Source organism: Opisthocomus hoazin, chromosome 5, assembly GCF_030867145.1.
Source record: "Opisthocomus hoazin isolate bOpiHoa1 chromosome 5, bOpiHoa1.hap1, whole genome shotgun sequence".
Taxonomy (NCBI): Eukaryota; Metazoa; Chordata; class Aves; order Opisthocomiformes; family Opisthocomidae; genus Opisthocomus; species Opisthocomus hoazin.
The window spans coordinates 1,577,707-1,600,419 of record NC_134418.1 but is presented as its reverse complement, the minus strand read 5'-3'; the positions used below and the strand labels follow the sequence as shown (position 1 = coordinate 1,600,419).

At 55.5% G+C, this 22,713-nt stretch overlaps 1 protein-coding gene across 1 annotated transcript; it reads left to right on the top strand.

The window, feature by feature from the left end:
• The first annotated feature begins 2,331 nt into the window (after positions 1-2,331).
• CYP26B1 (cytochrome P450 family 26 subfamily B member 1) lies at positions 2,332-22,456 on the top strand. The gene is made up of 6 exons (XM_075422128.1): positions 2,332-2,535; positions 5,153-5,377; positions 18,686-18,961; positions 20,007-20,162; positions 20,851-21,132; positions 22,064-22,456. The coding sequence occupies exons 1-6, from the start codon at positions 2,332-2,334 to the stop codon at positions 22,454-22,456; spliced, it is 1,536 nt and encodes a 511-aa protein (XP_075278243.1).
• The last annotated feature ends 257 nt before the right edge of the window (positions 22,457-22,713 follow it).

The following is a 22,713-nucleotide window of genomic DNA, read 5'->3' as shown; positions in this document are numbered from 1 at the left end:
AATTATTGGGGGGGGGGGGGCAATGATTGCCCGGGGCAAATTAGTGGGGGGGGTAAATCATTGAAGGGGGAAAAAATCATCGGGGGATGTATCTTGTGGGGGGGGAGTAATCATTGGGGGTAATTCTCGCGAGGAAGAAATTACTGCGGGGGCAAATGTTAAGGGTTAAATGTTGGGGGGGGTGGATCTTGGGAGGGGGAGTCATTACAAGGGGGAAGTCATCTGAGGTTAAGTGTCGGGGGGGGTTATTGTAAGGGTTAAATACAGCGTGGGGATCATCGCAAGGGGGTGGAATCATTAAGGCTTAGATATTGGGGGGATCGTTCCAAGGGGGGGCATCGTTAAGGGTTAAATGTCGGGAGGACCATCTCAAGGGTGACATCAGTAAGGGTTAAATATTGGGGGGACCATGTCAAGGGGGAGCCATTAAGGGTTAAATATTTCGGGAACCATTGCAAGGGGGACATCATTAAGGGTTAAATATTGGGGGACCATCCCAAGGGGGACATCGGGTTAAATATTGGGGGACCATCGCAAGGGGGACATCATTAAGGCTTAAATATTGGGGGGACCATGGCAAGGGTGACATCATTAAGGGTTAAATATGGGGGGCACCGTCCCAAGGGGCACGTCGTTAAGGGTTAAATATTGGGGGGACCATGGCAAGGGTGACATCATTAAGGGTTAAATATGGGGGGGACCATCCCAAGGGGGACGTCGTCAAAGATTAAATGTTGGGGGGAGTCGCCGCAAGGGGGAATTCTTAAGGGTTAAATATTGAGGGGATCATTGGAAGGGGGAAATGATCAAGGGTTAAATATTGGGGGGGGACACACCGTCGTAAGGGGGGAACCCTGAAGGGTTAAATATAGAGGGGATCAATAAGGCTTAAATACCGGGGGGGGGGGGGGGTCGTGGTAAGGGGGAATCGTCAAGCGGGGGTGGGAGTCGTCGCGAGGGGAAAGTGATGGGGAGGGGAGGCATTAAATATTGGGGGGGGGGGGATCATCGGGGGAGAGCGCCGGGGCTGAGCCGCGCTTGTCTCTCCGCAGGCCGAAGGTACGGACGGCGGCGGCGGCGGAGGAGGAGGAGGAGGCAGCGGAGGAGGAGGAGGAGGAGGAGGGAGGAGGGAGGAGGAGGAGGAGGAGGATGAGGCCGAGGAGCGCGGCGTGACCGTGCGGCGGGCGGCGGGCCAGGGCTCGCACGCTCCAGCGCCGGGTCCGCCCCCCCCGGCGCCCTCCGAAGTGGGGGGGGGGGGGGAGGTTTGGGGGGGGTTGGGGGGGGGCGTGGGGGTGCGGGGGGAGCCGCCGAGCTGGCGGCCGGCCCAGCCCCGGCTTCCCCGCCTCTATATAAACACACATGGGCCTTCTTTTTGACTTTCTTTTTTTGCGAGGGGCTATGCCCGGCAGCCCTGCCTGCCTCTTCGCGGGAAGCCGGGGCAGTCGGGGGCTCACAAATCACCGGCACACAGAAATACAGATGTATTTAGAGAGATCTATTTATTCCGAGAGATAGGGCTACAAACCGATCCGTCTCCCTCCGTGTCTATAGATACATATATATAGAGAGAGCTATTTAATTCTTCCATCTCTCCAGTTCGTGGCTGAATTATTTTATGATTTTTTAAGTATTTTTTTTAAATCTCGCTCCTTTTTTTTTTTTTCCCCTCTCTCTCTCCCTTCGTTTTTTTCCCCCCCCTTCTGGTGTGTGTGGCTTTGCCTTGAAAGCGAGGGAGAGCCAGAGCATCTGCAGTTGGACTTTTGGGGGGTCTTTTATTTTTTTTTTCTTTTTCACCCACTCCGGGGTTTTTCTTTTTTTCTTTTTTCATTTTTATTTTTCTCCTCGAGATTTTGGCTACCCAATTGCCCCCCACCCCCTACTTTTGGGGTCTTTCTTAGTTGTGGGGGTTTTTTTTCCTTTTTTTTTTTTTTTTTTCCTTCTACTCTTTTTCTGTTGTGTGGGTTTGGTGGTTTTTTAGGGTGTTTTTTTTTTTTCGCCTGTGTCACTCTGTCAAGTTTATCCCAAACAAGAACAAAGTTTTCAGAGAGGGACAGAGGAGAAACTACTTTTTGCCCCGCACCCCCCCCCCCTTTTTTTTTTCTTTTTTATCTTTTCTCTTTTTTTCCCCCCTTTTTCCCCTGCTGTTTTTCTAACCTGCCCGCGGAGAGGGGGGCGAGCCCGGCCCCCCCCGCCCCAGGACCCCCCACGCCTCCAGCCTGCGCTCCGCGATCGCCCTCTTCCCCCCTGCGTGCGCCTGTGTGGGTGCGAGCGGTGGTGCCTGTCAAAGGGGCCGTTTCTCTCCCCACCCTCCTCCTCCTCCTTCTTCCAAATATGCTTTTTGCAAGTTTTGATCTCGTCTCGGCGCTGGCAACCCTCGCGGCGTGCTTGGTGTCGCTGACTCTGCTGCTGGCCGTGTCCCAACAGCTGTGGCAGCTCCGCTGGGCCGCCACCCGCGACAAGACCTGCAAGCTACCAATCCCCAAAGGCTCCATGGGATTCCCTTTAATCGGAGAAACCTTCCACTGGCTCCTGCAGGTAAGGAGGATTCCCTGCCCTCGCTGGGAGCTGGGCTGGGACCGGCTTTTTTTTTTTTTTTTTTTAAAAAAAAAGGCAAATTTTTTAAAAAGTCTTTTTTTTTAAAAAAGAAAAAGGGGGGGGAAAAGAAAGAAGAAGATATTTTTTTTTCTTTTTCTTTCTTCTTCTTCTTCTTTTCTCTTTTCCTTTCGGTTGCGTCATGCGGGTTCCCGGCGAGCTGGGGGCCAGGGGCTGGTGGCGGGGGGGGGGGGGGGCGGTGGGGGAAAGCCCGGCTGGGCTCGTCCCGGAGCCACCGCCACCGCGCTGCGCTCCCCGGCTGCGGGGTGCCGGGCTGGGGGGGTAGAGAATGTCGGCTGGGGGTCTCCCCCGAGCTGCCAAAATCATTCTCCCCCCCCCAGCCTAAATCCTTGCGAAATAAAAATTAATAATAAAGCCGGGGGTGGGAGGTAGCCCCGGAACGGGGGGCGATGTCGGCGCGGGGGGATCCCCGCGTCGTGTCCCCACGCCCGTGCAGTGGGTGTCCCCTCCCCCCAGTTCCCGGTCCCGTCCCCCGTCCCCGGGGCTGCTCCCGTCGGGTTGGCACCCCCCCCCCACCCCCCCCGGCTCGGGTCCGGTCCTGGGGGAAGCCCGCGGAGGTAATCGGTAGATTAACCCGGGATTAACCTTTGCTAAACGCTGAACGGCGGCGGGCGGAGCGGGATCCCCTCGGACCGCGTTGCGAGAGGGTGGCTGCCAAAAAAAGAGCGGAAAAAAAAAATATTAAAAAAAAAAAAAGGAGGAGGAGAGGAGGCGGCCGAGAGGTGCCCCGCTGCGGGGGGAGCCGCGGGCCAGGCTTGGGGGGGCACACCCGGGTGCTCGCAGCATCCCAGGAGGGAACCCCCGAGGAAAAAAAAAATAATAATAAAAAAAAAATAAATCAAATTAGCCCGAGGGTTTCCCGCTCCCTCCTCCGAGATAAAAAGAAAAATCGGCCGACGGGAGCCCGGCGAGGATGCTCCCGCCGGCGAAGGTCGCGTTTCACCGACGGGACCGCCGAGGGGACGGCGGGGCAGGGCAGCCCGGGCCCGGCGGCCCCCGGTTCCCCCCCCTCGGTGGGTGTCCCGTCCGTCCCCCCACCCCCCAAAGCGGGGAAGCCCCGGGGTGGGAGCCCGGAGCTGCAGCCCCTCTCCCCTCCCCGCCAGCGGAGCCGAAGGGGTTAACCGCAACGCTCTCAATAGGGCTTTATTTTTTAAAGAAATTTATCAGATTTTTTACGGGGGGACCAGAAAAGGGTTCTCGCTTTTCCACAGGCTCCGTCCAAACAGAGTCCAGGGCTAAAAATACAAAATTTTGTATAAATTGGACTCCATTCGAAACTTCTCCCACATAAAGGTCCTCTTTGTGCTGCCCTGGAAATGGTGTACAAATAACTCTTTATTAATGCCACAAAAAGGACTTTAATTATATTTACGCAGATCAAGAAACGGGGTCACCTGAACATCTGAAATTCACAACCGCGCTTTTGTTTCAAAATAAACCGGCGGGCTCGCAGCCCCCGCACCGGGCTCCCGCGCTCACAGTCGGGCTCCCCGCTTTTTTTTGGGGGGGGGAAAGACCCCGGGAGGAGAGGTGGGATCCCCCCAGTCCTGCTGCTCCATCTGCCGCCTCTCCGACAAAAGCTGCCCCCCCCTCCCCGGAGCATGTGGGAAAGTTATTAAAAATCCTCAGAAATCTGGAGATTTACTTAGGGGAAAATCGCAGAGTTGCGAGTGAAATCGGCCCGAGCGAAAAGGGAAAGGGAAAAGAAAAAAAAAAAAGAAAAGAAAGATGGGGGAAGAAAATGAAAAAAGAAGGGAAAAAAGAAGGGGGGGGGGGAAGGAAAAAAGAAGGGGGGGGGGAAGAAAAGAAAGAGGGAAAAAAGAAAAAAGAAGGGGAAAAAAGAAAAGTAAGGGGGGGGAAAGGAAAAAAGAAGGGGAAAAAAGAAAAGTAAGGGGGGAAAAGGAAAAAAGAAGGGGAAAAAAAAGAAAAGTAAGAGGGGGAAAGGAAAAAAAAAGGGGAAAAAAGTTAATGGTGTCCCTGCTCCCTGCGGGGTGGGTTGGACTAGATGACCTCTAGGGGTCCCTTCCAACCCAAAACTTTCTATGATTCTATGATAAAAGAAAAGAAGGGGAAAAAAGAAAAGAAGGGGGAAAAGGAAAAAAGAAGGAGAAAGAAGAAAAGAAAGGGGGGGGAAGGAAAAAAGAAGTGAAAAAAAAGAAAGGGGGGAAAGGAAAAAAGAAGGGGAAAAAAGAAAGGGGGGGGAAGGAAAAAAGAAGGAAAAAAAGAAAAGAGGGGGGAAAAAGGAAAAAAGAAGGAAAAAAAAAGGTTAAAAATTGGCAGGGGAGGTAAAGGTAGAAGTAAAAGGGAGGAGGAGGAGGAAGGGAGGAGGAAGAGGAGGAAGAGGGGAGGAGGACGCGGACCCCCGCCGGGACGCCGGGAGCAGCGGGCGCGCCGCGGTCAGCACCCCCCCCACACCCCCCCCCCAAACCCGCAAGCTCGACCTTCCCCCCCCCCTAAAGCTGCTCTCGGGGGGGGGATCCCCACGCGGGGAGCCCGTGCGGTAACGCCCCCCCCCTTCCGTGTATCCCCCCCCCCCTAGGGCTCCTGCTTCCAGTCTTCCCGGCGGGAGAAGTACGGGAACGTCTTCAAGACGCATCTGCTGGGGCGGCCGCTGGTGCGGGTGACGGGCGCGGAGAACGTGCGGAAGATCTTGATGGGGGAGCACCACCTGGTCAGCACCGAGTGGCCGCGCAGCACCCGCATGCTGCTGGGGCCCAACACCGTCGCCAACTCCATCGGCGACATCCACCGGCACAAGAGGAAGGTGAGGCTCCCACGCGGGACCGGGGCGGGGGGGGTGGGGGGGATCCCCGGCTCTTCGCTGCTCGCCCTTCCGTCCCGTTCCCCCTCCCATCCTCCCCGTCTGTTCCCCGCGGATCCCCGCCGTGCGTGGGGAGGTCCCGCGTGGGCGTCCCGTCCCCGTGTGTGTGTCCCCCCCCTCCGTGTCCGCGCTCGATGCCTTTGAGGAATTTAAAAGGGCAATGGGGAAGCGAGGGGGGGGCCTCTGTGTGTCTGTGTCTCAGTCACACGCGGGGCTGTCCCGCAGGTTGCTGCTGCCCCCTCTCTCCCCCTCCCATCGCCACTCCCCCCCCCCCCCCGCAAAACTGTGACACGCGTGGGGCGGGGGCTGCCGAGAGCTGAGCGGCGAGCGCGGCCCCCGAGGGCTCTTAAAAGGGCGATGATGCGGCCGGCGGGACGGCAGAGCGCGGCGTGGGGCGGAGCGGGGGGGGGGGGGGGGGAACGAGTGGGGGACCCCCCCCCCAGCCGTTCCAGGCTCCGCCGAGAGGTGTTGTGTGGAGTCCTCGTGGGGGGACCCCGCTTTTGGGCTTGCGGGGGGGTGGGTTGGTGTGTGTCTCTCATGGTGCTGCATTGGATTGCAGGGAAATCGGGGTGCTGATGGGGGGCCTGGGATGAAGCGCTGGGGGGGGGGGAGCGAGCTGGCTGGGTGAGTGGGTGAGCTGAGACCCTCCTGGGACCTTGCCTGGTATCACCCCCTCAGTGGTCCCGGGGTCGGACCCTCCTTACAGACCCTAGGGCGGGCTCGTAGCGTGGGGCAGCCTGGTTTCGGGGGGCTTGGAGCCCAAGCAGATGTGGGGGCTCATTCTCGCGTCCCCCCATCGGCAAAGGCGGTGGCAAAGGTGATGCCCGGTGCCGGCTGGCGTGGTGGCACGGGCGATGGCTTTCGCACCCCGTCCTCCCCGGGAAGGGCTCTTTCCCAGCCGGGTTGGGGCGAGTGGAGGATTTGGGGTGAAGGCGATGTGTCTGCTCCCCTCTCTGCGGCGCGGAGATGGCATTGCTGGCGAGGGGAGCGCGGTACCCAGCGCCAAGAGGCTGCCCCAGGCCCTGCCCCGCAGGATTTCCGAGTTTGGCACAAATATTTCTATAAAATCCCCCCCAAACCCGACCGCTCGCTCTTTTCTCCTGGGGGACAACACCCCGTGACACCCATTAATCACATTTTTTTGGCGCGCTGGCGGCTGGGACTCGAGCGATACCCTAAGAAACGCGGCATCAATCCCTACAGACTCGTTTGCCATCACACCGCCCTTTGCTTGGGCCGCTTCTGGTTTTTTTTTTATTTTTTCTTAAGGAGAGGGATATTTTTTTCCAACCTTGCTGGCAAAGAGAAAGGGTGAGAGTTCATGGGGCTCCTTCTGCCACGGAGCATCACGCGCATGGGAGAGGTGCAGGTGCGGGGAAACGGGGTGCGATGCGCTTTCCTCCGGGCAGCGGGACGGAAGCGGCAGCTTTGGCTCCAATTTATTTCCTCCTAAGGGAGGTTTTAGCGGCAGCAGCCGGCGAGCTGAAGGTGCCTCGACGCTCCTTCGCTGCCTCTTTTATCTTCTGCACGGCGAGATAATTTTTTTGCCGCTGCGAAGCGGGTAGCTGAAGGCCCTTGGACGCGATTGCCGGAGTAAAACCGCGGAATTCGGACCTCGGGAACAGACGCCGGGGGAGGCGAGGAGAGCGTGGGTGCTGGGAATAGGGTGGTGGCAAAGGGAGGTCTGACCTCTGTGGTATCCTGATGGACTTGGGACGCGTACCGCAGCTCGGACGGGGAGCGCTGGCACCAGCAGCACAGGAAAGGGAGAGCGTCTCTCCCTCGGTGTTTACACCTGAGGTTCTCGCTTTCGTGCTTTTACCTAGTGGGAAACACATGTCCCGTCCTAAACTGTGAATCCCAACGCTTTTGGATTTTTCTGAGCCCAAAGGCTGGTCTGGATCTCCGTTCTCCTCCTCCAAACCTTGTCGCCTTCCCGATTTTTGGCCTCGCGTGCGAGCCCAAGCTGGCGAAGATCCTAATTCCTGCTCGAGGGATGGCTAAAGCCTCCTGAGAACAGGTACTGTGGCAAAACGCTATCCTGGGATGACCCGTGCCCGCTGTGCCTTCTCCTGCTGGAGATGGAGATGGGGATGCTGGAGGAGCTAATTATTTTTAAAGCTTTCTCTCTCAGCGGCGTGAGGTGGGGTATGCTGGGCTCGGCTGGTTCCCTTCCCTTTGAAAATGGGAGGTTATTCTCGTTCCTTCGCTTGGTCCCCTCTTCATTACTCTTTCCGTGGGGCTGAGCATCTCGCGCGTCACGCACCCTTGGGTGCTCCCCGAGCCCGGCAGCCGCTTGAATCGCCCGCTCCCCTACGCGAGCCATCCCTCCCCTGGGCTGAGCAGGTTGCACACGTGGAGATAAGGCAAACCTGCTGCTAGTGGGAAGAAAAGAGATCATCTTGGTGAGACTGCGATGACCAGGTGAAAGCCTTTTCCCGGCCAGGTGCCTTCTACCGTCAGAAATTGCCGACGTCCTTTGAGTTCGTTACAGAATCACAGAATAGTAGGGGTTGGAAGGGACCTCTGTGGGTCATCTAGTCCAACCCCCCTGCCGAAGCAGGGTCACCCAGAGCAGGCTGCACAGGATCTTGTCCAGGCGGGTCTTGAATATCTCCAGAGAAGGAGACTCCACAACCTCCCTGGGCAGCCTGTTCCAGTGCTCCGTCACCCTCAGAGGGAAGAAGTTCTTCCTCACGTTCAGACGGAACTTCCTGTGCTCAGTTTGTGCCCTGAGCTTTTGTCGCTGTTAATTAGTGTTGACTTTGAACTCTCCCCATCCTGCTGCCGAGGCTGTGAGAGGTCTGAGGTGGAAGCAGGAGGTTTCAGATTTAAACTTGCTTCTTCTAGGTAGAAGCTGTTCTCTGGTCTGTACCTGGTCTGTACCCTCCTCTTGACCTGCCGGGGAACTGAGCAAAGAACCCGTTGGCAGAAGGCGGTGTTTTTTGCAGACTTCGCCAGCTTTCGCAGCAAGGGTGCTGGGATTCATAGAAAATGTTAAAAGATTCGGAGCAGCCTGAAAGCTCCACGGAGAAGAGCCGTAGTGTTTCCTGGGAAACCTTCAAGGTTGCTGATAACTCAGTTTAAAATACTGTGGGGCTTTCTGGAGCGGTAGCTCCATCCAGCTCTCAAATTCTGTTTTTTTACACCACCTCTGAGCTTGAGCCTTCTCTCTTAAGTGGTTGCTCTTTTTCTGGTCTTGCCAGGAATTGTAGATGAGGTATAATTTCTCATGAGGCTGCTCATGGTGTAGGGTGCTAGCCAACACGAGGAAAGGCGGAGCGTGAAACCCCATGTGCTCACCCTCTGCTGAGACTCCAACCGTTGGGGTGTTCTCTAGATCTTGTTCCACCAACCCCTACATGGTCACCGCCAGCGAGAAGTCCTTGTCATCTTTCTAGAAGCCAGTGGAGTTGCACTGATTTGCAGCAGTACTGGCAGATAAGCTTTCATCATTCCCTGGCAGTCGAGCCGTGGTCTCCTCTTGATGGGACAGATTGCTGCCGGGATGTGAAGACAAGCTCTAGCACAGGGCTTTAAACCCAGCGTGTTCTCGCACGATGTTTCTGGTAGCTTGCCATTGAAATCAGCTTTTTTGCTGGCCATGTGCTGTGGAGCTTTCCAAAGGGTTTTAGCTCTTCAGTGTCACTTCAGGATCAGCAAATCGCAGCTTTCACCACTGGATCTGCTGTAGGATGCTTTGCCCATGACTGTCATGGAATCAGAACTGGGTTGGACAACTCAGCCCCTGGAGCTCTGCTCTCAGGTTTGCCTCTTCCCTACCTCAGCTCCTTTTCGGGATCTTGTACAGATTCAATATCCCCTTCCATAAAGCAGATGAATGTCCTCTTCTCCATCCCGGAGGCGTAAATCCCGTAGGTGTTGATAAAGGACTCCGAGATGCACGTGTGGAAGGTGCTCAGGAGGAACAAAGCCGTATTAACAAGCCGGTAGCTGTGGCAGCTCTCTGCTTTCCCATCCCCTGGTTATTAAATCTCCCCTGGAGGAAGCTGTCAAAGTTAACATAAATCGGAGAAAACTTCCCCCTTTTGGGAAATGAACTCTCCAGTTATCGGAGAGGGGGTCTCTGGGTAGAAAGTCAACTTTGCCCAGGGATGTGACGGCTTTGTGGGGAGGGATGGAGGGTGAGTGGGGCTGGGAGCAGGGCTTGCCTGCCTCGGGGGTATCAATTTATGGCAGATGTCATCAGCGCTGGCGCTGTCCTTGGCCCGAGATGAAGGTGCTCGATAAGAACAGTTTGCAAGTAGTAAATAAAAGCAACCCAAAACTCCTTGGCCTCCCTCGTGAGATAAATATCTACGGAGAGGCTGTTGCTGCTGTTGGGTCACGGAGTATGTGTTGATGTCGGAGAAGGATCTGGGCCACCCGTGCTGCAGCTCGTTCCTCCACGGTGGCATTTTTGTCCCGAGATCACCTTGCAGGTTGCTGGCAGGAGCAGCCACGCTGCTCTCGCGTCTGGCTGAGCACGGAGGTGTCGTTGCTCTGGCTTTTTGGTGGCAGATCCCTGTCCCTCCCCATCGCGTGGAGGACGCACATCATCCCTTGGGGTCAGATGTGAGATGTCCCAAGGCAGGGGAGTGCCTGCCCTCCTAACTCATCGGGAAGGGGTGGCTGGGGAAGGTGCCTGGCTGAGGGTGCTGCTTGCTCCACGCTCCGCTGCTCTGCCCATCCTGGTCTTGTTTTGGTGGCACAGCCGTGCCACGTCTGCCGTAGCCTGTCCCAGCCCGGCTGTCCACTGAATCCCTTTCACACCTTGCCCTACATCTGTCCTTGCAGACATCTTCAGTTCCTCTTTCTACCCGAGAGCTCCCATTTACACCCGTGGAACCCCCGTGAAATCAGTGCAGCCACTCCAGATTTACCGTGTGTCTTTGGAAAATGTCGGTCCCTGGGTTACGAGCTGTGACAAAGACAAAGCAAGTCGGCTCTTAGGCGTGGTGATAGCGTGGGCTCTGCTTTTAGGTCCCCTAAAAGGACCTAAGGCCAGCGGGAAGGTGAAGTTCAGCAAACAGAGAGGGAGGCACGCCAGTGCCTCTGCCCGCAAGCGACCCCAGCAGCTCGGTGGAGAAGGAAATGGGAACTGGAAATGGCCAGGACGGACGGCCCTTAGGTTTTAGGTCGAGACTGAGCAGCGCCCGGGGCCAGGAAGGAGTTTCCCGGTGCAGGATACGCGCTGCCGGCGCGGGTGTGCTACGGTGCACGGGGATGGTGGGACTCAGACTTTCCTTGGAAGCATCCAGCCTTGGCAGGAGAGCGCTGGACTTGCCGGGCCTGTGCTCTGTTCCAACATAGTAATCCCAAAATAGGCGCAGTTGGCTTAAAAAAAGAAAAGAAAGAGTAAAATAAAAGCAGTCCGTGGGCTGGGTAGACATCCTAGACCTGGAGACTCGAGGAGGAAGCAGACAGTGGTGCAGAGAAACGGTCTGTTTTGTCTCACTGTCCAAAACTACATCATTCATTAACACACCACAATTAATGTTCTGCCTCGGAGGCATACAAGTGTTGAGCTTATTAGCACCAAGTAGAAAGGTCTGAGGCTTTAATATAGTTTGCAAGAGGATTAAGAACACAAAAGGGGCCATAAATTTACAACCAAATATAAACCAGCTGCTGTGGGCTGGACTGGGGGGGGAGGGAGAGAAGGAGGGAGATGGGGGAGAGGGGTGGGAGGAGGAGGAGGAGGAAGGAGGGATGGGAGGCGGCAGGAAGGTACCTTTCACGCTGCAAAAAACCCTGACCCGAGTTGTTAAGAGGGTTTTTTTAGTTGTTTTGGTTTTTTTTTTCCCCTTGCATTTCCACCCAACCACGCCGCCGTCCTCCCTGTGACTTGTAAATCCCACGGTGGGAAGGAAACCGTCCCCTTCCACCCGAGCCCCCTCCCAAATCGTGTCGGTCAGCTCAGGCAGGCTGGATTCCAGCTGCGACCCCAGCCCCTTCTTGGCGTGTAGGTGTCGGGCTGCTGCCCTGTGAGCTCTAACCCACGGGCAAAAGCCACCGGAGCTGGAGAAAAGGCTTTCGTTGGTGGAGGAGGGCTCCCGCTCGCGGTGTTGGGGAAGAATTTGTCGGCTAGGTTGGCTCGTTGACTTTAGACCAAACAGCGCTGTCATCTGCGGTGGTGTAAATCCAGAGTAATTCCAATGGATTAAAAAAAACCCAGCAAAACGTGGGCGCTCCTGGCTGAAAGACAGATTTCATGCCTTTTTCATAGCGCCTTCCGCCCCAAAACGCCCCGCGAGCTCAGACCCTGCTTTGAGAAGCTGTGACGTGTTGGAGCGTGGCTACAGCCCAGGAGATGTACGGCACCCTGCGAGCTCAACCTCTTTAGCGTGGGCTTCTCTCCCTTTCCATCTCACCTGGGATGGAAGCTGTTGGATGTCCTGTGAGGCATGGAGAAGATGAAACCCACCTCAAGATGCAATGCTCTGCGCTGGGTGGAACTGCAGTCTGCAGCCCATAGCTCTGCACGGGTCCAGGCTCTGCTTCAGAGCAGGAGTGGGGGATGCCAGGAGCTAATCCCAGAGACGAGGGGGGAGATTTCAGGCTCAGGATCCATCCCACACTGTCTTTAGGTAGCTTGAGTTTTGTACTGCATCATACTCCGTCCTTCTAAGCAGCTCGAGCAACCTGATGAGTTGTGGTTCGTAACGCCCCGCTCATCCCTCTGGAGACCGAGGACTTTGTTTCAGATTAATGATGTTCTCCATTACTTCTCAGGTGGCACTTCTACCGCTAAAGATACCTCTCTGTCAGCCAACTTGCTCTTCAACTTCCTTCTCCTTAATTTTGTAGGGTGGCCTTGGCTCATCTCGGCCCTTGCCATCTCCTCCCTGGGTTTAGTTTAAAGCTCAGAAGAGGCCTCGCTGGTAGTCTGCAGGGGCTCTTGTGTTGAGAAGCAGGGACACCTCTGCACCGTCAGCTGTGTGCTCATCCCTACACGATGCATGGAAGTCTTGCAAGACCTTGTTTGGGATTTTGGTGGCAGAGCTGCTGGAGCAAATGCTTTTCCAAGTGTTTTCCCCAATTTCTGCCAAGAGACCGTGCGTGCTCAGAAAGCCGTATTGATTTCACCTTTGGGACGGAGCGGGCTGCATCACGGGCGGGTGTTTCCCTCTCATTCCCTCTGCGGGCACGGCCACCCCTTGTGCTTTCCTCCGCTCCCAGCTTGTGGAACACTTCACAAGGACCAAGGTCTCAGCGCTCCTGTGGAAGAGCACTTGAGGCTGGTTTCTTTGCCAAGTCTGGCTTTGTCTCTAGGAGATTCCATGCTCTGGGTTACTTAAATGCGTGAGGTCCCTTCCCTTTGGTCCCCACTCCATGCTCCAGGAAGACGCAGAGGGTCAGCAAAAAGGGGACTTTTCTTCTAGTATTTCTCCTCCACTGACTCCACAGTGGTGGACAGGGCACTATTCCTGCTGCCTGGACAAGCTGCTCTGCTGCTCTTTAGCTCTGGGTAAGCTCTCATCTCCGCACCACAGATCTGGGATTTAGTACGTGGTCCAAACCCAGACAGGATAGCCCATCCCAGCTCAACCTGGCCCTTGATGATGACAAATGGCTGCTCTGATCACGCAGCCATGAGCCTGGTGGGTTTGCAGGATGCTCCTTCTCCACGGCTCCAGCAAAGACACCAGCCACAGGCAGCGAGTGTGTGCCCTGTTGGACCTCTTCTCGGCCAGCTGATCCCACCTTTCTAATCCCTTCTGGTTGGACACAGCTCCCATTTCTTTGCCACACCGTACGTTGATGGGTTTATCTTCTTTCTCTTTCCCTCCCTGTGTTTGATTCCTTCCTCAAAGAGTGGTGATGATACATAAGGTGGATTTTACTCTCCTCAAATGCACTGGTTCATCATGAATAAAGGGGGGGGGGACACTTGGAGCAGCACTTCTGAAGTGGTGTAGGCACATGGGTGCTGAAGAACCGCAGCGTGTTTAGGTATCCCCATAAAGTGGGCTGAGAAGCTTCAATTGCTGAACGCAGCTGGTTGCATTTTGCTGGTGCTCGTGTTTTTTCGAGACACGAGGCAGTTTTGCGGAGGGGGATGCTGAGACAGATGTCGGGCGTCCTGCTTGTTCCCTGCTCTCCCCCTCAGCCTGCACGTCACAGCCCCTTGAACCCAGCAGCCTGTTAAAGGGTTTTGGATGGAAAGCAAAGTCTCCCATGCCACGTGGAGGGCTCGTCGGAGAGCTGCTCGGACGTGGAGACTTTTGAGCTGTGGGAAAATGGGGTGCTCGGGCTCGTTTTTATTCTGAACTTGAGTGGGAATTTGAAATGCTAGAGTTTATCACAACCCTAGATACTGAAAAAAACAATTAAAAAATTACGGGTATAGGCAACTCTGAATGGTGCGCGATCATCGTAATGTGGGCCAAGGGTGCCAAAATGGTCTTTCCATTTTTTTCCAGCACATTTTTTTGAGAATCATTTGAATTTCAGTGAAGCTGCCTTTTGCAAAGGACACTCCATTTCTTTTCTTCTGCTGGGCCGAGTTCAGAGACACCAGCTACTGCAACCAGGCTCCCATTGGAGACGGGTCGCGGCTTTTGTGGGGCTCTTGTGTTTCTCCCTGGGGGAGGTTGCTGCCTTCAGCTCCCCCAGGACATCCACCACTCCTCACCTGCACTCTTCATGCAGCGCTTCGCTCTGCTGGGCAAACCCAGTGTTGCTCATTTTGGGTGGTCAGGAGCTGAAACTCTTGGCCGTCCCCCCTCAACGTGTCTGGATTCTTCCATCACAGAGCACAGCAGGAGACCGTGGAGTGGTCCCTGTGCTCAATTTTCCAATTACGGCATGGGGAGAAAAGGGATCAGCTCTTTGCTGTGTTCCTGTGAAAGGCGAAGCCCTTTATAAATAGATGGCAGAGTGTCTGGGCAGCAGTGGGGTTTTGTGGAGGTTCTCTCGTCTTTGCAGTGCCTTGCGTAGTCTTCACAGTTTTTTTGCTGTGTTTTGCCTTTGCTCGTGTTCCTGGTGCCAGGGCAGCCTCTTGCCCATGAGCCTTTCTCATCCCGCTCCAAAAATATCATGGTTTACGAGCCTGCTGGAGCATGGCAGTGGGCTCCATGTCTGGCAGCTCCATGTCTGATGCCGGAGAGAGGCAGACATCCATTATAACGTGGCGACAGGACAAGGTTGGGACAAACACCGCCTGGTCTTTGAAATGTAGGAAGAAATAGTATGTCTCCCGGTTGAGACGCTGCTTCGGATGCTTCCAGACACGTCCCGCCGGCCAAGCCGCCGATGGGTGCCAAAATGGTTCGTGGAAACGTCTCCACACTCCTCATGCCTTCATTTGGTCAGGCCAGCAGCTCTGGCCGGCGCGGGCTGGATGAAACGCAGGTGTCTGATCCCAAAGCGTAAGTTTTCCTCCTGGAGGAGAGGAAGGAAAAGCTCTGTTCCCTCTTTGCCGTGCTGATGTGCTGGGTGGGAGCAGGGGAGACCATGGTCAGCAAAAGGATGAAGCTTGTGCTTGGCATGGGGAGGCTTGGTCAGCACCAAGGAGGGGTAGCACAATGTGAAACATCGTCCCTGCTAACTCCTCTCCACCCCAGCCGCCAAATGAAGCCTTTGCTAAGCATGAAAATGCCGTGGGTTGAAGTTCAGGGCTCTTCTCTTGAATGTCCTCTCCTCTTTGGTGTGGTTTAAGGTTGGGGCTGTGGTATTCTCCAGACAGAACCAGGGGCAGTTCGCTGTCCCGTGGAACTGGACATATCCAGGAGATCCTGGAGCTGAGATGCTGGGAAGGAATTTTCTGCCTTAGGAAAACCATAAATCTTTAAATATCTTGTTTCCACTACGAGATGGATTCAGAAGTTTCCAGCCAGGCTTGCTGGGTGGTGGTGTCTCCCTTGGCATGGGGTGAGTGTGTGTGTGCAAATGAATGCTCCCAGGCAGAGAAAATCCCCAGACTTGGTTCTTTAGGGACATAGGAAAATGTGAAAAAAATGGGGGCTCTTTCCAGCATCCCTGAAAAGTCCTGGTCTCTGCCCCAGCACTGTCGCCGAGGCCGCCCGGCCGGACCCCCACCGCGGCTGGGCTATTGCATCTCGGTGTCAGCAAAGCCGAGCATCCCCTTCGAGCTGATTTTTGCCTCTTGGCAGCTCCAGAGGAACTTATTTTTGCACCGATGCTCCTTGGCTTTGCCTGGTCTTGCTCCGGCGAGCGGCCGAGCCCTTCGGCTCGACTTCACTAGAGGGCGCAGGAATTTTAGTCTAGAGACGAGCGGAGGTTCGTCAAGGAAAGTTGGCTGCCTTTTCCTCCGTTTTAATCAACTGGAAAGATGCAGGGTTGAACTGGAGGTGACTGGAAGGGGATCCAGACTTGCGTCTGGCTAGGGAAGGTTCTGCTGACATCTGGGATTAGGCGGCGTGGAGCGCAGCGGCGGCGAGCGGACGGGACGTTGCGTCGAGCCGGCAGCGTGGCCGGGGCTCACGACGTCGGCCGGCCCCGTGGCCCGAGAGCTGTGGGATCTGGCAGACGTGGGATGCAGCCAGCTGGGGCTGGAGGAGCCTGACAGCAAAAGGACAGCTTAAAAAAGGGCATAAAAGGAAAATAAATGCCACCTAGCCTCCCAATGCTAAATGCTCCCCCTTTGGCAGGCTGGGCAGGTGGTGTGTTGACCTCCTTCGGGGCTCAGTCTTCTCTTCCAGAGGGTTCCCTCCTCTGCACCTTCTCTCCACATCGCTCCTTGGGGCAGGCACTGTCCTCTTCAGGGTCTGGCTTGGTCCGCGGGCTGTGGGTTTGGCCCGGGGCTGCTTCTCTGCATCACCACAGCAGTTTTGCTCAGCAGGACCAGAGGCATTTCACAGAATCACAGAATGGTCGGGGTTGGAAGGGACCTCTGTGGGTCACCCAGTCCAACCCTCCTGCCGAAGCAGGGTCACCTACAGTAGGCTGCAGAGGACCTTGTCCAGGCGGGTCTTGAATGTCTCCAGAGAAGGAGACTCCACAATCTCCCTGGGCAGCCTGTTCCAGTGCTCTGTCACCCTCATTTCTGGGGCTGCTGTACTTTTTGCAGGGTGCAGGGGGTCCCTGAGCCCCTTGCTTGTGGGAGATGCTGAGCAGAGCCGGGGTAGGATAGGGTTTGCCCCAGGGGCCACCTCCATTGGGACGGTGGCTCCAAGCAGGGCTGCAGCATCGGTGCTCCTTCAGCAGAGGCTGTCTCCTCGTCGGCTCTGCTTTCAGCTGGAGAAACTGGGTGACGAGAAGCGTTTGGGGAGAGCGAGGTGATTCACTGAAGCCTCTGTCCTCATCCCAAAGCCCGCAGCATGGACGAAGGACAGACGCCAGCTGGATGGGGAGACACTGGTGTCCCTCCGCTGGCCCTTCTCAGAAGGTCCTGCCCTGCCCCTGTCGAGCGGCTCACAGCTGCCAGCTCTCCTCCAGCCAGCACCGCATCAAAACCTGGCATCTTGCTCACGGCTGCTGAGAGCCAGCCCTTTCCCAGCTCCGTTCATACCTTCCCCGGGCAGTCAGGGGACTCGGCTTTAACACCTCCAGCTTTCTTTTCCGAGCGGCTGCTTTTTCACCCTCTCTGCCTGAGCATCGCTGCCCTTTCCAGGCTTAAAAATAGCTTGTGAAGCACGGAGAGGCGGCAGAAGGCAGCAGCCGCGCCGTCTCGCGCCCTCGCCGTGGTCTCGCTGCCACCCCGCTGTTCTTTCATTCATTCCTGCGCTCCGTTCATTCACGCCTCCGCTCTGCCTGGCCGTCCGGGGATGGCTCTCCGTCTGCAGGCGGATCTGTCCGTCGGTCCGCTTGCGTTTTCTCTCCCAGCCCTCCTCCTGTTCGCACGCTGGGGTTTCCACGGGGAGCCCCGGAGCTCTGCCCCATCGGGTATCGTGTGATGAGTTTTACTCGGGGCTCAGCCCGAGCGCGGCGTGTTATGAAGCGGCTCTTGTCGAGCCTCCTGCCCGGGGCTGCGAGGGGACAGAGCTGTTATTTCACCAAACAAACTCCCAGCGAGCGCTGTGCATTAGCAATGAGGGGTCGCAGCCAGGAAAATGTTACCTTTCCCTTTGAGTGCTGACTGCGGAGGAAATTCTCACATTTACAGCTCCAGCGAGCCCGATGCTCATGGAAAGAGGGGGCGGCTTTGATTTCTCTCCTCTTGTTGATTTGTTAACTTTGCAGCCCCCCCACCGTGTACTGAGCCCCCCCCCCCGGGGAATCGGCCACCGGTGGAGGCTACGTAGGCTTGCGGCTCCCTCCTCGGGAGCCTGTTTTAATTTGATTTTCCCGGAGGCCTGGCATGTGGCAGTGCGTGTGTGCGTGCCGCCCCGTGTGCGTATAGGTTAATAAAAAATCAACAAACAGTCCTTTTTTTCCTCCGGTGCACTCTGGGAGGGATGCGGCGGGGATGCCGAATGAAAGCGTGTGCTGTGGGCTGCGCCGGGGAGGGCTGGAGGGACATTCCTGGCATCGCTGAGCTCCTCGTGCAACGCGCGGGCCCTGACCCAAACTGGAGGAAGGAGCCGTTAGCATCGGGGACCTGGGGAGGCCCACTCCCGAGCAGTGTTTACTCGCAGAGCTTAAATTAATACTGTCTGCTGACATCAGGGTTTTTTTTCCCGGTTTCCCAAGGAAATGAGCCGTGCGCGATCGCAGCTTCTGCGTACGTGTGTGCCTCTCTTCCCCCTCAGCACTTGAACCCTTGGCTAAGTTCAGTCAGATTTCACAGTGATCCTAAATGCTTCAGAATAATTATTTTACTGAATTTTTTTATATATATTAAAAAAGGGTGGCTTATAGGTGGGAGAAAGTGCCAATGCTTCCCGTTGAGAGAAAAGCTTGCCTGTGTCCGCGTGTGTGCACAACCACAATGTTAGACACTAGAGAATCCCCGTGGAAGACACGCATTAGTAGGGTCCAAATTGTGGGATGAATGTAGCTGGGAGCCATGAGACGTGGAGCTGTGGGGAAGCCGGCTCCGTCTGTCCTGCTGTGCGCCGGCTGAAGCTCCCATCTCTGGTTTCCACCGTGCTATGTCCCATCTTTTGTGACGGTTGTGGTAGGGGTCAGCCCATGGAGGATCTGTCGGTTGGGATTTCTCCACTGACCCTTTTTGGCAGCTGTTTTAGATATTGGTGATGCTGGATGATGAATTCTGGGTGATAACGAGTCTTCTGCTAAGTGGACCTGTGATGTCCATCTTTAGGGACAGAAGCTGGCTACTAGAGAAGGCAAACAGGAGGACGTTGGGACGCTGTTGAAATCTCTGCTCACTCTCTTTTGCAGGTTTTCTCCAAAATCTTCAGCCATGAGGCACTGGAGAGCTATCTCCCCAAGATTCAGCTGGTGATCAAAGACACTCTTCGAGCCTGGAGCAGCAACCCTGAGTCCATCAATGTCTACCATGAGACCCAGAAGCTCACCTTCCGCATGGCCATCCGTGTCCTGCTGGGCTTCCGCATCCCTGATGAGGAGCTCAACTGCCTCTTCGAGGTCTACCAGCAATTTGTGGAGAATGTCTTCTCCTTGCCCGTGGATCTGCCCTTCAGCGGCTACAGGAGGGTAAGAGATTTGGGCTGAGTCCTCCACCAGCCGATAACACCAATCTGGGATTTACAGGGCGGTGGCTGATCCCCACCTCTGCAGGTTCTCGGTGGGATGTCTTCTCATCTTCTGACTTCTAGAACTGAGTCCATTTTGGGCTACAAAGTCATGTTTCGGTGGCATGAAGAGGGAGATCCATTTGTAGGTTTTTAGAGAGCTGGGGACCGTGTGGTGTGATGCAAAGGAGAATGCAGTCAGGACTTGCCCTGATCTAAAGCGTAATTTTTCCTCACTTGTAACTGCCAGTTTTGCTGTATTTTTTTGTTTTTGGGACCCTTCTCCTGTTAATTCCCTCCTGTCCCCAGGGTGAAACAGATCAGTGGACCTTCTAATTCCGAGAATTCTTCTAGTTTTTTGATGAACGATGCAAAATGAAAGCACAACGAAGTACATAGACAAAAATTTGTGGGTTTTTTCATGGGGAATTTAGGTAACAGAAACAAGGGGTTTTAAAATTTATTTTTGTGATTATGGCTGCAAATTTTGTTATTGTTATTTGGCCACGTGAATGAGCCCAGTCGTTTGCAGCCCCAAAGCACTTGCAACAGCAGGTTAGCCCGGTGCAGCTGCACTCGGGTAGGGACTGCTTGACTGAGACCAGGTGATAAAATTGCTCGGGAAGCCCGTGACGCTCCCGGGAAGAGGATTCTTTCGGATGAATTGGCTTTCCTTTGAGAAACAATTTTCCCAGGGGCCGTCGTACATCCCACGATGGGCGAGGGGCCTGTGAACTGGTGCGGTACTGGGGCTCCCACATCAGACCTATCATTTGCACGTAGGTGCTGATTGCTCTTGCCTGTAATCTCGCCTGCTCGGGGCTTGCTCCTCCTGCCCAGGGGACAACTTCAGCATCTTTATTCTTCTCTTTGAGCATCTGCAATTGCAGCTGTGTTACTTAGACGTGTTGTCCTGAGCACGCCTCCAGCTCCTGGGGATGCTGGGCTGGGGATGGTGGTGCTAGCGTTATGTCCTGCATGGTCTGATGGCTTCCTGCTCCACGCAGGGCATCCGGGCACGTGAGACGCTGCAGAAGGGGCTGGAGAAGGCCATTCAGGAGAAACTGCAGAGCACGCAGGGCAAGGACTACGCCGACGCACTGGACATCCTGATAGAGAGCGGCAAAGAGCACGGCAAGGAGCTCACCATGCAGGAGCTGAAGGTAAAGGTCTTCCCGATGACCACCTTGTCCTTGCTGTGCTCAGGGCAGGGGCTTCCCGAAGAGCAAAGCATGAGCTGGTGTAAGGTAGATTATTTGGGAGCGGACCTGAGATGGTCAGTGGGAGCTGGGGAACCACAATGTGTTGTTGGAGCTGCAGGTGAATCCTGGCCTGGTGGATTATGGTGCCGACAAGCCAGCTGCTTTCCTATGGGCCATATTTATTTGCAGATCATGCTCAGCCCTTTCTAAAAAGCATTTCCAGGGAATACCAAAAGACCCTACAAGTTTTCTGAAGTTTTCAGCCTTGACCAGCTTCATCCCTTGACCCATCCAGTTTTATGGTGCCTCCTTTGCAGGGCAGATCAGTGCTCAGCAGGTTGTTATCTGCAGCAGGGTCATGGCAGAACTTCTCATTCACGTGCTACCTAGAGCCATCCCCTGGGTTTTATCTCCTGCCTGGCTCTCAGCATCCTCTAAGGCTCTGCAGGAAGCTCCCCATGACCGGTGTCCAAGACCTGTGCCTACACAAGGAGAGACTTTGCAGTTAGACGTGACCAGGCTGGAGAGCTTTTGGGGAAAGAAATGCCCCATGGCAGCCTGTGTGCCTGTCCCTTGATGTGCCACGACTGGTGGCCTGTCTGTCTGTCCATCCCCTGTGTCTTACCCTGGCTTTGCTCTTGTCCTTCAGGATGGCACCCTGGAGCTCATCTTCGCCGCCTATGCCACCACCGCCAGCGCCAGCACCTCTCTGATCATGCAGCTCCTCAAACACCCCCGGGTCCTGGAGAAGCTGCGGGAAGAGCTGCGCAGCAAGGGCATCCTCCACAACGGCTGCATCTGCGAGGGCTCCCTCCGGCTCGACAACATCAACAGCCTCCACTACCTGGACTGCGTCATCAAGGAGGTGCTTCGCCTCTTCACCCCCATCTCCGGGGGGTACCGGACAGTGCTGCAAACCTTTGAGTTGGATGTGAGTATTGCCAGTTCCTCGGGGTGCGGCTGCACTGTGAGCTCCCCAAAACAGCCTTCTGCACCTTGTTGCAAAGCTTGCTTGAGGCTGGCTTAGATGAGACGTCAGGGAGGACAAATTAGGTCCTGATGATGATGGGAAGTGGACTTGCTCTGGATTCAGAAGAAGGTGATGGGATCTGGCCCGTGGCAGGGAAGGGACGCGCTCGAGCTGTCAAAGAAGAGACAGGTGTGATGCTTCAAAGAGTAACTCATGACCATGTTTGACGCCAAAAACTAAACTGGGGTGTGACAAGAGAAAGGTTTCCTGCAAAGCACATCTCCAGGCTGCTGGATGACAGGCGGATTAGTCACCGCCATGGCTGGAATTTCCTCCCACCAAAACAAAATCTTGAGACCTGGCTTGTCACTGTAAAGCCTACTAATGTCATGATTTGAGTCGGAAACCTTTTAAAGTGCTCAGAGGATGATAAATCCACCCCGTTGCTCATCACCGAGGCTCTGACATGTGCGTTGGGCATGTGAGGTGTGAGCAAAGCCATGGGATTCGCTGGGGAGGGCTGGCCGGTGCGTGGGGCATGGCACGGGCGTGAGAAAAGCTGCTTCCCTTTGCCCGGCGGCAGTCGAGCACCACAGGGTTCCTGGTAGGCGACTGCTTCCAGCGACCGCAAAGCAAATAAATAGCAACAGATCATCCAGCAGGTCCCTGGGATAGAGGCAGGAATAAACCCAGGATTCCCATCTCCCAGCCCTTTGTGCCGTGCCCTCTGGTTTTCTTTTAAATCTGTATCACGCTCGAGTAATAAACCCAAAGAAAATGTGAAAAAGTGGGCAAAGCAAAACAGCTTTATCTTATCCTCCTGCTCCCTCTCTCTTTACAATAGGGTTGACTTGCTCTGGTTTTCTCTCCACCCTTTCCCTCTTCTCTGCAGGGTTTCCAAATCCCCAAAGGCTGGAGCGTGATGTACAGCATCCGGGACACCCACGACACAGCGCCTGTCTTCAAGGACGTGGACGTCTTCGACCCCGACCGCTTCGGGCAGGGTCGGAGCGAAGACAAGGACGGCAGGTTCCACTACCTCCCCTTCGGAGGAGGCGTACGGACCTGTCTGGGCAAGCACCTGGCCAAGCTCTTCCTCAAGGCGCTGGCCATCGAGTTGGCCAGCACAAGCCGCTTCGAGCTCGCCACCAGGACTTTCCCCAAAATCACCCTGGTGCCCGTGGTCCACCCGGTCGACGGACTCAAGGTTAAATTTTTTGGACTGGATTCCAACCAGAACGAGATCCTGACGGGGACAGATGCCATGCTGGGGGCAACGGTGTAAAGCCCACGCCGGCGGCGTGAGGGACGGGCGGCCGGGGGACGGAGGGGTGGGGTGGGGGCAAGGGGACGAACAGAAGGGGAGGAGAGAGGGACGAGAAGCTTATCCACGACGCTCGCTTCTCAGAGCCTCCAGGTCGGGACTGCTTTCTGCACCGGTGAAGCTGCCAAAACCGTTTTGCTCTTCCCGCGGGGTGCGGAGAAGGTTGGGGTGTCATCAGGCGTCTCGTTTCGTTCAGAAGGAGGAAAAGTCGCAGAACC

What these genes read in the sequence shown, in the direction of transcription:
- CYP26B1 (XM_075422128.1), top strand. Translation starts at nt 2,332, where the DNA reads ATGCTTTTTGCAAGTTTTGATCTCGTCTCGGCGCTGGCAACCCTCGCG. An exon ending in CCTTCCACTGGCTCCTGCAG is followed by an intron (nt 2,536 to 5,152) that starts GTAAGGAGGATT and finishes CCCCCCCCCTAG; the next exon opens with GGCTCCTGCTTCCAGTCTTC. An exon ending in TCCACCGGCACAAGAGGAAG is followed by an intron (nt 5,378 to 18,685) that starts GTGAGGCTCCCA and finishes TCTCTTTTGCAG; the next exon opens with GTTTTCTCCAAAATCTTCAG.